Source organism: Phragmites australis, chromosome 15 (assembly GCF_958298935.1).
Source record: "Phragmites australis chromosome 15, lpPhrAust1.1, whole genome shotgun sequence".
NCBI lineage: Eukaryota > Viridiplantae > Streptophyta > Magnoliopsida > Poales > Poaceae > Phragmites > Phragmites australis.
Window position 1 is genome coordinate 6,645,317 of NC_084935.1, and position 14,460 is coordinate 6,659,776.

Below are 14,460 nucleotides of genomic sequence, written 5' to 3' on the forward strand. Positions count from 1 at the left end.
GAGACTCCAGGTGAACTAAACAGCCCCAAATCGAGACCTCCCCTCAGAACCCTACCCGGAGACTCTGGACAACCAGGAGTATCCGGGTTCAACACAGCTGACCCTCTAAAAACGGCCATAATTTTTGATCCCGAAGCCCGATTTTGATGATTTTGGACTCTATAAAAAGCATATTCAGAGGGATACACATCCCAACCAAATTCATGACCTCAAAACACATTGGATCAAATTAGGAACACTCCGAAACCCAATTCAAACACTTTCACACTTTTCACACAGGGATTTCTAAAAGGAACTCTCACTTGGGTTTGGTTAGAAACTCTTGAGCATCAAGACATGATAATTAGCTCTACATTGCATCCCTCTTAATAGTGCCGTATACCTACACTCAAATTCAAAGATAAAACTCATTTGAACCGCTTTGAACCTTTGAATAACTTTCAAGTACCACTTCTTTCATTCAAACCTTGAGGGTTCCCAACTTTCATATATTCTTCGCTCCATCTCTTCTTGATTCTTCATATGATTGATGCGAATCATTCATAGGTTTCCATGGCCTCACACGGTCCATTGGAGCAAAGTCTTCACTCGCTATTTACCATAGCATTGGTCCTTCGGCGCCAAGCCATTTGCTTGCTCTTCACCACGAATGGTCCATCATAGCCGAGTCTTGCTTGCCCTTCACCGTCTTGCTATAGAAAACCACTTTGTCGACATCTTCAAGGAATTCATTTTATCAAATATGGAGTCTACTCTTGTTCTTCACTCTTGGCATATATGATTTTAATTCAACTTATGTCTTCTTATGGATCATAACCCTAACTCACTCTCAAGCACAAAACACGTGTGTTAGTCCATAAAACCTAATTGATAATTTTTGTACCTTAAGTTACTTGATCTCCACATGTAACTTATTAGCCTTCATGTATATTGTCAATCTTCATATAGAACCTAACCCCACTCATTCTTAAGCACATAGCATACGGGTTAGTCCATAAAACTATATTGACAATGTCATACCTTTAGTTACTTGATCTCCGCAAGTAACTTAGTCTTTAAGTTTATTGCCAATCGTATTGAACTTTTCCTTCTCCTTATGAGCATCACTAAGAGCTCATTGTCAATGATATATTTATTTTGTTCTCATGGCATTTCTCAATAAATTCATGATTCATCACTTATGCATCTCCTATGAAATAACCTAGAGCTCATTTATCTTGATACATTTTCAATCTCTCCATTCACTTATAGCTCATGCATATCTCTCAATGCATTACCTATGGAACAACCTACTAACAAACTCAACATTGTCAGTCCATAGGTATTGTCATTAATTACCAAAACTACACATAAGGGCTAGATGCACTTTCACGTATACCGTGTCCAAGGATCCTCGTGATGAACCGACAAACTTTGTTGATGCACTAGAGATACTCCATTGGAGAGATGCAATGCATGCTGAATATAATGCACTCATGCATAACAAGACTTGGCGACTTGTCCCACCTCGATCAGGTGTCAACATCATTGATTGCAAATGGGTATTCAAGACTAAGAAGAAAGCTGATGGTTCGATTGAAAGATATAAGACAAGGCTAGTTGCAAAGGGTTTCAAACAAAGGTATGGACATGACTACAAGAACATGTTTTGTCCTGTAGTAAAACCTACCACCATAAGACTTCTACTTTCCATGGCAGTTTCAAATGGATGGCACCTTCGTCAATTAGATGTTCAACATGCATTTTTACATGGGTATCTTAAAGAGTAGGTGTTCATGCGACAACCTCCAGGCTTTGAGGACAAGCAGCAACCATCACACTTGTGCTATCTTGAGAAGGCACTGTATGGGTTGAAACAAGCGCCACGGGCATGGCATGCACGGTTAAGTACAACACTTCACGAGCTAGGGTTCAAGGCGTCCAAAGTCGATACCTCATTGTTTTTTTGTCGACATGGGAGCACCACAATCTTTCTACTTGTTTATGTCGATGACATTGTGGTAGTAAGATCATTAGTACAGACAGCTGATCATATAGTTCATAAGCTAGGAGAAGCATTTGCAGTCAAAGACCTTGGAGAATTGCATTTCTTTCTAGGCATTGAGGTTCACAAGAAACCACATGGACTTTGTCTAACACAATGGAAATATGTTGAAAAAGCTTATCACACGGACTCATATGGAGAAAAGTAAACCTGCATCCAATCCTATGGTAGTCACAGACAAGTTGTCCAAGAATGATGGATTCTGTTGAAGCTACACAATATCGCAGTATTGTAGAGGGGTTGTAGTACCTTACAATCACAAGGCCAGACCTTTCCTTTGCAGTGAACAAAGTATGTCAATTTATTCATGAACCTTGGACTTCACATTGCATTGCAGTGAAACGGATCTTGAGGTATATTCGGTCCACAATATCTCAAGGTCTTCTATTGAATAGCTCATCCTCAACATTATCATCTGCCTTCTCGGATGTTGACTGAGCTGGTAGTTTGGATGATCGACGATCAACTAGTGGGCATGCCATTTTCTATGGGGGCAACATGATTGCTTGGAGTGCTCATAAGCAAGCAACCGTGTCACGATCAAGCACTAAATCTTAATACAAGTCTTTAGCTAATGCAATTGTTGAACTTGTCTGGGTCCAGTCCCTCCACTCAGAACTCTGTATGCATCAAGACCGACCTCCTATTCTTTGGTGTGATAACCTTGGCACCACATACCTATCAGCTAATATGTATTTCATGCTCGCACCAAGCATATTGAAGTTGACTTTCACTTTGTTCAAGAAAGGATAGCTCAGAAACTTCTCCAAATAAAGTTCATCTCATCTAAAGACCAGATTGCATATATATTCACTAAACCGTTGTTTACACAACTATTTACAAGCTACAGAAGCAATCTCAACCTTGGTGCCCCGGTTGAGATTGAGGGAGGCTGTGAAAATATATAGTTTTTTTGTATATGGTAGTTAATCTCCTTGATTGTAACTAATTTTATTGCCATGTATCATGTCGTGTATCACGGATTGTAAACTTATTTTTCAATATAAAAGGGAAGCAAGAGCCGGCCGTCATTGTGTTGTGCCATTCTATCAAAACCCTAGTAACTTGTTTGACACGACGGTCCCAGAGAACATCTCTGCGAGCACCTAGCATGCACATGTCACGAAGGGGTTGCGTGTGAGATGGCCGGGGTTGGGAGGTAAGGGGAAAAGACGTTGGTCGATCAGGTCCATGATGCCACTGTCCATTTTCATAAGTACTCCGAGAGAGTGTGAGGGAGTCATGCATTCGTGCCTCCCTCCCCAGCAGGGCATGCACCCGCCAAGGGTAAGCAATTCAGCACTACATGGGTACCTGCCCCCAACTACTATTTTAGATCAGCAGCACCATGTTGTTTAAATACATGGTCACTTCATAAGAAACATTTTACTGGCATGTCATTTGAAATTGTGCGATGTCCCCCCGATGATACTCTCCGACTTTCAGCTCCCATGAAGAACACAAAGAAAAACACAGAAGACAATATTGTAACATGTGAAGGTCTGGGCCACGTGCTAGGAAACCCACTAGCACCAACACATGTGCACGACCCATGTGATGACCGCGTGGCATGGATTTAGATGATTCGGCCTAGTTGACCTTCGCGTGATCTGGTCCTCTGCGGTGAGGCCATCCTTTTTACATATATTTTATTTTTATTAATATGACAAAATTAGACCTCTATTTACGAACTTAAAAGGATAGGCTCCTATCGCCGATTAGTTGGGCGACTTATTATTTAGTTATGTCGACCTTTTGGCGAACAACAACAAATATATCGCCGTGTCACTAGGCAAAATTAAATATAACCCACACACTGGGCAATAAGTGTTGAGGTAATGAGATAAGTAGTGTAGTGGTGATTAGTGTAGATGTAAATGAGAGGTAGTTATAGAATAGGGTTGTAGATCTGTAGTCGTAATAGTGATGGTTAAAATTGATACGTCGTTAGGTTAGCCATTGTCCTCGGATTGGATTAGTATTTTTCAGTTGTAACATGCAGATAGTTTTAGTTAGTTCTACAATACACAGTTAAGTTGGTTTTTGTAGTCGAAAAAATGGAAGAAGCTATGTCATTTTTTGACACGTACACCGAAGAAGTTAGTTTTTCAAATATTCTATGGAGAAAGGGAGATTGTTGAGGGTCCAGAAGGGGTAGATATGTTTGGGTTTTAGTCAGTGTTAAGAGAGACAACAAGAGCAAATGAAAGGACACATGGAACTAGTTGATACGGATATTCCAACTTGAAGTCCAATATCATGAGTTGGAGCTGAGGGGTGTAGTGACCCGTGTAAGGGAATATTTTTTCTAGGAGTTGATTCTGACTAATGCAATATCGAATTGGAGGAGGTTTGTTGAGGTGACAACTCAATGAGGTTGATCTCTTATGTCGCTTGCTCAAGCGTACAACAGGGAGGTGGTTGAGAATTGTTGTGCAAGATGAAGCTAGCCCTTGCGGTGTGAGTGTGAATGAAGAAAGGTGATAGTTGCGGGGGGATAAACAGCTGAGTGCATTCCAAAAGAAATAAAAGAAAAAAAAAACCCTGAGTGGGCAGAACTTGGCACCGATGAAACTGATGGTGTGGAGGACGAAGGGTAGCAGATTGAAGACATAGTTGTGAGCACCAGCAAGTTCCGAACGAGGACTCTTCAGACTGCAGCAGATTGTTGGACTGGCAGCGAGAGTGAGCAGTCCCGGTCTACGGCGAAGGAGATTTAAACCTGTTTCTTCAAATGTTCGAGCGCTGAACTTGAAGATTTGAGTTAGGTTGGTACACATCCAGACCTTGCTCATGAGTCATGACTCGACCGTGCTTATTTTTCTAATTCAGAATTTTCTCATACTTAGCTTTGATCCGTGCAAGTTGTGGGAAACTATGCTGTTCCTGCAAGGTGGATTCAACATTCAAAAGGAGAAATGAAACAAGAACGCGAACTGAACACCGGTCCAGTCAGTGCAAAGCGAAAGTTAATATACAGATTACATGCACATTCTTTGACGTAATTCTTTCTTCTTTCTGGAATGGGTATTAACGTACTCGTAGACGTATATATGTTCATAACAACATTCTACATCTTCCCTTTTCCCAACACTGGTTTGGAAAAATATGTTGATCTAGCATTCTAGCTCCATGATATCATATGATTAGTTGGACGAGCTTTCCTGACTGTCCAATTGAAATACTTCCAACCGTTCTTAACGATGCTTCGAAGAAACTTAGCTGAGGCATTAAAAAATCCATTCGTTGTGCCACTGCTGTTTGGAGTCCCTGCATGTAGGATCGGACCAATTCTAGATGCAAGGAAACCACTGTCAACATGAAGTAAGCTAATTCTGAAAATAAATAAATAAACGAATAAAGGTTAACTAAACTCTAATGATCGACGACCAGAATTTGACTACACTCTCTCGCCGACTCATCCATCGATCAGAATTTTTTTTAAGAGCCAGGAGGGACTGACTACTCTTAAGAGGGGTACCCGGGATTTCAATTTCGTTTTACAATTTTTTTTCGTTCACCAATAAAATTCATGAAATTTCATCAAAAAATTTGTCCTCTGCTTTGTGGTCTCACGTATCAATAAAAAATTCTAAAAATAGATATTTCGTTTCTCTTTAAAATTCCCAAAATTCGTAAAATTGTAATCCCTAAAGGTGCACGCGGCGGGTTCGAGGCTGGACAGGTAGCCTCCTCACCGGACTTGCCAACCGAGCTGAGCTCAGTTCGCCGCCGATCAGAAGGTTCATTCGAAACAAAACATGAGCTTGGTGTTTCCACGGTTTCTTTTGACCCGGACGGCCAAACCCCTGTTCCGTACACTATAACACGAGTGAGCCGGCGCATCGCATCGTGGCGTTTGGAAATGGTCTTCCAATGTAACAATCTGGTCGATGATCCGAGTGTCATAGTCGCGGTTCTAGACTAGTTCGAGCGCGGGCGCACTCACTCTAACCCGTACCATGCGGTTTCACAACTGACATTAGTTCCTCGCTTTGTGTGTTTTTTCCTTCATCTTTTCACTTGCGTCATTCCAGCGGGGAAAAATGTTAGAAGACCTGTAGGGAGAAAACAATTATGTAGGTAAGAAAACTACATAAAAAATGTGTGGATTCAAAGTTTGGGTCTTAATTCTTTCAAGTCTAAAAATGTGTGGATGATCTAAAGCATTTAGCCTATATTCTTTTTGAAGTTGAAAATGTTTTATAAAACCTATGTTAGTGTTATCATAAGAAATGCAATGGTTCAAAATAGACTGTGAACAGGATACTTCTGCCTCGGATATCAGCATATCACACTGCTAAACATATGTAACATGAAAAACTAGGTTATCACATTGTTGACAAAAAGAAAACTAATATAACTTATTACAAAAAATTTACGGCGCCATCTACCAAGGCCAGGCAACAAAGCAGCGTTCTTTTCTATTCACCCATATCTACGGAAAATTGAATGACTGTTGCAATTAGTAATTTAGTAGTAATAATTGGTGGGATCCTCGCTGTACACACAGCTCTGCAACTTCAAAATTCAGGCGATAATCACTCTGGAATGGCCCAAAAGCTTCGTTTCCTCCGTATGGCGATGAGCTCTATCTTATTTACCTAGCAGTGGAAATCTCATTTGGTGTTGTTGAGCAGATGCACGAGCAATCTGTTCTATTGGTGCCTCTTTCAAGCATGCGTTTGTTGCGGTTAGTCAACAACTTTATCAACGGTGCTTTTAGGGAAACTTGGCGCCATATCTCATTCACTGGTCCATTCGGATCTTCGTACTCAAAGTAATGTTTCACCTGAAAGAAACATTCAAAATTTAAGGATACTCATTGCATGCCTCTAAAACTAGAACATTACACAATCAATGCATAAAACAAGATTGAATTAAAACATGCTCGTGTGTCCTGCCACATATCTCCACCACTTACATAAATAAGATCACAATCTAAAATAGAATACGGGTTTGTAGTGGGCCGGATCGGGTGGACAAATCGATCCATCCTAACTATTTTGCTTAATCAACCATCTGTACTAGTAGTGAACCACAAATCCAGTGGAAGGGGCCCACTTGCATCATCAACGAAAGATAAAAGGTCAAATTCGAAAACATGCCAATGAAATATTAAAACAGAGTTAGAGCGAATGATCACAATATTTCATACAACTTAAGTTGGGTCATTGGATTTTGTTCTCAAATCCTATTTGCTGACCAGGCCTTTGCTAACACATAGAAGAAGCATAAAATGACCCACATGTGATGGCCAGAAAATAAATCATATGCTTAAAGTGACATAGTTTGTCAAACAATTCCAAACCCCTATCTACCCATGCTCTTACAACTTTATATTCTAAGTCAAGAAAGAATGAGGTGGTGAGGTGATCTTCTCTGGCAAAATGCACCAAGCAGCTAATTCTGGTGTTGCATGCTAGTATGAAAGTGGAAGCACAACCAGAGTTTCTTTACCACAATAACTTGATCACAAGTGTTGAGTTTCTTATTGAGGTTCTGTTAGAGTTTGATACGGTAATGGCAGAACTTCATGAGGATTTCTAATTAAGCTTGCGACACTAAAATAATGAGTAATTATTCTAACTGGCTTGTTTTCAAATCCTGAAAGGCGGGTTGATGAGAATAGTTATACTTGGTTCCTTGAATTTCTTTCCCCAACACTCTGAAACTCCCTGATATACAGACACTGCGCTATTTGCCATTACATCATTCAGGCACCACATTATTATGCCATGCTTTATACATGTGTAATCTACAAATTGTTTTCTCTGTTAAAAGAACACAATTCTTTTCATAAAGGATGCCGCAGACAAGAAACATCTATGTAATCACTGGAGCAACCATTTGTCTCAGGAATAATGTGTCTCTAAAAAAGACCTATTTATAAGTAGCATAGCATGCATCTTAGAACTAAGTGAGATGGTACTGACCTTTTTTATTTCTCTCTGGTACTCCAGAATCCTCTCTGAACTGACTCTTCGAAGCATTGAAGTTAAGTACCCAGGTTGTATAGCCTTGCTTGTCTCAACAAATACTGATATGTTATTGTAGTCTAAAACATCTTCAAATGGTAGTTCGATGTAATCACTGACTATAACAGGAACACATAAACTGACAAGTGCATCAAACAATCTGCACGCTGAAGGAGTATCTCCAGCCGGATGGAGGCAGAATTTTGATGAGTGCATTCCTCGTGTAGCTGCACGCCGACTCTCCCTTGATTGAGCTCCATGTTTTATGATTACATCTTCCTCGTTCTCAAGAATTTGGAAAAGTGCATCACGGACCTTCCCACCCTACATTATGCAGAATGACCAACTGTAGCATAAGTACATGCTATTGCACAAATAAAGCACAAAATGGAAGCAAGAAAGTGAGTATAACTCCATTTTCTGAGGCATGCTGGTCTTATGCAGGAGCTGACAACACTACAGCCTACAAGGAAAATAAAGATGAACCACTATGTAAAAAAGTCAAGGCTCAAGTGACACATTTTAGTTAAAATAAAAATTGTACGAACTTGAGAAATGGAATATAGGGATGCTTAGACATTTATTTTTAAAAAGGATGAATTGACGAAATTTGGATGGCGGAGCTTCTAAGGAATTCTTAAAAAGTTAGCTTTCCACAAACAAGGGAAAACCTGCATATTTTATTTGTTCATGCATTCCATACTGGAGTTCTGTTCTCAGTCATGGTTCTGTGTTTCCTATATAGTTTGTTGCCTATGTTTGGATGCTGCAGTTGTTGTCTTCTATCGTTCCTAACCAAATCATATATCATGTATGATTAACTACCTATGGGAAGCAACAATTGCAACTAGAAACATAGAAAACTGATTAATATGCTAATAGCATACTGCTATCATTGATAGTGTATTATGATGTCACATTGCATCCATAGAAGATGAAAGAAAGAGAAGGAGATAAGGTAGAGGAAAGGGGAAAAAGACCACAAAAGTGGAGTATTGCAAAGGAAATTTGTTGATAAAGGTAAAAAATTTAGGAAGTACCAAAAAAGCATGAGCTTTTTGATAGATTTTTATAAGCAACATTGCACAAATCTAATCATTCAGAAATTTCCAAGACTTTTGACAAAAAAAAAATTGAACTAGCAAGCCTTTATGTAATATACCGAGATCAAAATTTGCTTGAGAAGATTGTATGTGTTGCCCTTGAAAAAACAAATGCTATCCTAGACTCCTAGCTGAACTCTCCTGTGACTGTTCCAGAATTTGATTGTAAAACAAACTAAATCTGAGGCACTTACAGGCACATTTTTAACTTTGTTTTCAAAGCTTCATTTCACACAACATGATAATGCAAAGATCGGAACATCATGTGAGAGTGCTCTGGAAATTCATGAACCACACGGTAAGCCTAATGCAAATGTTATCTACAGGGGCCACCAAAATTCGTTATCTATATATGGTTCCAAAAAAAACCGTCGTCTATACTCTATAACATGCATGACCCCTTTGAAATGCAATTGCAATTCCAATGGAACAATGCCCCAAAACTAATCAAGTCATCGTATCTCTTTCAAGATTCAAGAGTTCACCTCCTTGCGGTACCGATTGCCCATGAAGAACAGCAATGATGGTCGGCCCTCAACCCCGATGTCACCCTTGAAGGAATTGATGCGATGTGAGTAGGGCAGGATGACATCCTTGACGAGGGATGCCTGGTCGCCACGCAACCGGCCGAAGTCGGAGACCAGGAGTATGGCGTTGCTGATCCGGTCCACCACACGGTACAGCGCGTTCGGATCCTGGCAGATGAACACGTGGTCCCTCCCCTTGTTCCGCCGCCAGTACGGCTGCCGCTCCAGCCACTCCAGCAGCTCCTCCTGCATGGCCTCGTCGATGTACGCCGCCGCCGCCCCGGAGGCATTGGCGGCCGCAGGGGGGTGGATGGGGTTGACGACGAGGCTGAGGGAGGAGAAGAAAGGCACGTAGAAGAGGTCGGCGTCGCGCGGATCGTCCACGCGGGCTACGGGCCGGTCGCGCGGCCCGCGGAGGAGCAGGTCCCTGAAGAGCCACCACTCCGCCGAGTGCTGGTGCCCCGGGTACCGCAGCTGCTCGTCGGGCAGCGTCGCGGCGGGGTCCGCCGATCCCGAGGGCGCGCGCGCGGCCATGTAACTGCGGACGACGCCGTATGTAAACTTGGTGGGCAGGTCGTACATGTAGATCTTGACGGGGGCGGGCGGGGCGGCGGACACCGGCGAGGAGGGAGCGGAATCGGAGGCGGAGGCGAGGGAGCGAGAGAAGCGGGAGGCGGAGGGGGAGGCGGGGGAGAGGAGGAGGAAGAGGAGAGCGAGCGCGAGAGCGAGGAGGAGGAGGAGGACAGGGGAAGGGCGGCGCGAAGGCATGACACGCGAGGCGAGCGCGAGGAGGGATCTGGGGAGGAGGAGGATCAGGCGGGGAGGCGGCGACGACGGCGGCGGCGGCACGAGTATCGGGGACGGGCGCGGCTTGCGGGGCGGCCTGCCGCGCTCCCACATGTGGCCGGCCGCGCTGTGGGGTGGGCGGGGAAGGGGAGGTGGAGGTGGAGTGCGGCGGAGGATGGCAGGGAGGGAGGCGAGGACGAGTAGTGGCCGCAAAATGTGTAGGCAAATTCTATGACATCTTAAAAAAGATTTTTTAATTTTATCCATATTATATATCTCATAATTTAATAATAAGTTAAAAAATAGATACTAAAAAGATACATATTATTAGAAATATTTTTTATAGAACAGAATCTTATAAAATTTACTTCCGTCATATGTTAGGTTACTGGCTATGATCTTAGCTATCGGTGTCTCACTATATACAACTCACAATTAACAATAGCATTTAACAAACATTTTCATGTAAAAATCCATTTAAAGTCCTGTATTTTACACAGGCCGGTAAAATTGTAAAAAATAAATTAGTAATATATGCCTGGTCACTTTACACGAGTCTAAAGTTAGGATAACAAGGATTAATTAGATATATGTCGTTTGTTAATTGCGGCGCAACATGTGCCGCCGCTAAATGTGGGAAATTGAGTTATGAAATACTCTCGTCTTCTTATCTCATGCTTTACCATTCAATGTGTACCTCACATATGGTTGTCGTATATCAGCACATTTACAGAGACCACGTTTAGTGAGGTAGACTAATAACTATATCTCCCTACTGCAAATATAGCCCAAGTTACCTTGGTCATATTCAACTCATCCCCTACTGCTTTCATTGTGGACGGCCGGTGCGAAGAGTGCTTTTTGGCGATCTGCTTGAAACACCCACCTCTCAATTTGAAACAATGGTTGAGGCCTACCACAGTGACATTGCTAAGTTCGGCAAGGTGACGCCATGTGTGTCGTGCGGGAGCTCACTTCCCACGTGTCCTCGATAGCCTCAACAATGCCCGGTATACATCTAGGGCAAGGATGTTTTAGGTGTTTTTTAAGCAGTGGTCTGCAGTCCGCCGGGATCCTCTGCAGTTACTGCAGGTACGAACTCACATGTCAGTAACTGTTAATATATCTGTAATTACTACAGAGAATTTGTGTCCATTTATGGTGGCTTCTTGGATGTCCTCGCCTCTATAGCCACGGTAATTATTATGAGTCCATCACCTTAGATCACCTTGTGTACAATCAAAAGAGGTGATGCAACCCTACGAGCCGTATCCCCAATTTCGCAAACGTGGCAATTGTATATCGATGTTGGAATTCTAGCTATTGTAGCTTATTTCCAAATACTTTCTGTTTCAAAAAATATATATTTCCAAACATTTAAAACTTTGCGTGTTACATCTCTTTTAAAGGGAGTGACATAACTAAATAACCCAAAAAAAATACACGTAGACAAAGTAGTGGCAAAACAGTCATAGTACAATGGATATTCCAATTCCTGCAACGCTTGAGCAGGTCTTAGTTTATCTCACCCATGGCGTATGCGAGGGTAACTTACAAGCTTAATTAGAAAGTCGGATTAAGGTCTTCTTTGAAATGCAGGATTAGAAATTATAGGAATATGAAAAATATAGTAATATGATAGGATGGTGGGGGAACAAAAGATTGAAAAACATAGAAATCATAGGAGATAAGTTGTTTGGATAGGCTACAGGGGAACACACGAAAATAGACACGGAGCAAAGCGTTCCATGAGATCTGGATGGATTTTTCCATTCCTCTACTTTTCACGGGCCTGCAACAGTGTTCCCGTGGAAAGGGAACGGTCTTTCCTTCGTTCCAAACGGGTATTCATTTGCCGTTCCAGAGGAATACTAATTCATGTACTTTTCCTTTAAATTTCCTACGATCCAAAAGGCCCTAAACCTTATTAGGCCCAACGATCGAGGCAAAGCTATATTCCTTTCGTCTTAAAATAGATAATATTTTAGTATTTTCTATAATATTCAAAATATATAACGTTTTATAATTTTGATGTAACTTTAATCTAAATTTTTTAGTCTTACCTCTCTATTAAGTAATCCCTTCTCAATACAAGTTTTTATCCTATGCAATTAATGATATTAAATGAGAGTAAAATAGTTATTTTATCTTTCACCTTAAAACTTGTGCTTAACTCTAAAGTATTGACTATTTTGAGACGGAGAGAACCCCCGGTCTCAAAATAGATGACGTTTTATCCTCTTCTACAATATTCAAAATATATGATGTTCTATAATTTTGAGGTAACTTTAGTTTAAATTTTCCAATCTTACCTTTCCATTAAGTAACGTTTCTAATATAAATCTCATTTCTCTTGCAATAAATATTATTAAAAAAGATAATATGATTATTTTATTTTCCATCTTAATATTTGTATTTAACTCTAAAATATTATCTATTTTAAGAAGGATGGATTATTTTGTAACATCCAAACAAATAGAAAACAGTTTTTTCTACTTTTCTGCCGTCTTAGAGGGACAAAAGAGCACGTAGCTAGTTGTCACATTCCCAATGTTTCAAGTCCCAGTAACGTGCATCGTCTTCATGACCCGTCCCTAAGTTTTTTAGACAATGAAAAAAAAGTTTCAGCTTTTGTATCATTGTATACAGTCATAGGATCAGTCTCCGAGTAAATTAGGGAGTGATTGTTTGGATCTCGATTTCGCGAATGCATATAAATTTAGAGAGAAGTATATTTCGTTGTCTGTATACACTGTTTTAGTGACCCGGTGGATACAAATATACACCCGTAGTCTGGTTAGACAGATGCAGACTGTCGCATCTGCTTATACAAATAGATCTATTTATCAGTGTCATAATCACTTTCATACAAGTAACCAATCAGAATTTTAACTCTTGTATACATTCATACGATCTAAAATTCAATCAACCAAATAAAAACTCAACTTAATTTATCTAGATAGATATAAACAACTAAATAATCTTCTCTTTAACACTCTTACATTACTCAGTCTGTTTCTCTTTAACCTACTTACATAATTCACACAAGTAACATACATATGAGCCATCAATCCCACCCTACTGGACTCCGTGTCGTCAGACTAGACCGATCGATCGCTTTTTCACCACAGCCCCACTCGACGTCCGGTTAAAAATTCCCTTTTTCACTGTACGGAGCGTGAATCTTGAACGGGTACGAGGTGTTGAACGTATCAATGCGAACGGCAGTCAGGAGCAGCGAGGGTCCGGAGTCCAGCCTCTGCCGTCACCCGTTATCTTGCGCGTCGTCTTTGAAGGGGTCCGGTCTCCTCGATGGAAAACGAACAAATAAAAAACTCAAAGATTTGAAAGAGTAGCGTTCTCTCTTCCATCAACTTTCCCGTCTTCTTCCCTCGCGATCCACCCGATCCGTTTAAAAAACATGTTGTCTTCGTTCCACGTGCACCTGTGGACGCACGACAAAATCAGCCCACGAATTCAGACAGGCTGCTGTACGTACGTATCGGGCTAGTTTCTTGTAGAGGAGGAACCCGAATTTAATTTGTCCTGCCATGCATGCGTGCTCGATCCATCGATGTCCATCGCCATGACTCCATGCATGCATGCATACTCGATCGATCTATCTAAATCGCCATGGCTCCATGCATGGGAGAAAGATAGCTTTTAGTATCTGGCAGCCCCGTCCTGCGGGTACCGTTGAATAACCGGCCGGACTGCATAGCACGCGCGAGCAGAATCCGTTTAAATTTCGTCTGTCAAATCCCCGGCCACGACCATTTGAAATTGAAGAGGGCAACGATTTCTCCCGCGAAGAACAAGTGCTTCCACCCATGCATGCATTATATAAACCACCCACCCTGTCCAGCAATCGACATTATTCACCGAGCTAGCTATCTCAATCGAGACATAAACATACACCGGTTGCTAGAAGCCTAGACGTACGTACGGTACGGTGCTAGCTGCCGGAACCCGGCAGCATTCGGTAGATCGCAAAGGGAATCGAAGGCGCCGGCATTCCGCAC

The 14,460-nt window shown here is 41.5% G+C and overlaps 1 protein-coding gene across 1 annotated transcript; it reads right to left on the reverse strand.

The window, feature by feature from the left end:
* Positions 1-6,314: 6,314 nt before the first annotated feature.
* Positions 6,315-10,632, reverse strand: LOC133893092 (probable arabinosyltransferase ARAD1). The gene is made up of 3 exons (XM_062334056.1): positions 9,611-10,632; positions 7,981-8,346; positions 6,315-6,836 (listed from the first exon to the last, which is right to left on the reverse strand). Exons 1-3 carry the CDS (start codon positions 10,550-10,552, stop codon positions 6,645-6,647), a joined length of 1,500 nt encoding a protein of 499 aa, XP_062190040.1. The 5' UTR covers positions 10,553-10,632; the 3' UTR covers positions 6,315-6,644.
* Positions 10,633-14,460: the final 3,828 nt, after the last annotated feature.

Bases quoted from the DNA above. Each gene is read 5' to 3' on its own strand.
- LOC133893092 (XM_062334056.1), bottom strand. From the start codon at position 10,552: ATGTGGGAGCGCGGCAGGCCGCCCCGCAAGCCGCGCCCGTCCCCGATA. The intron at 8,347-9,610 runs GTGAACTCTTGA...TGCATAATGTAG, and splicing joins GCAATCGGTACCGCAAGGAG to GGTGGGAAGGTCCGTGATGC. The intron at 6,837-7,980 runs GTCAGTACCATC...TGTTTCTTTCAG, and splicing joins ACCAGAGAGAAATAAAAAAG to GTGAAACATTACTTTGAGTA.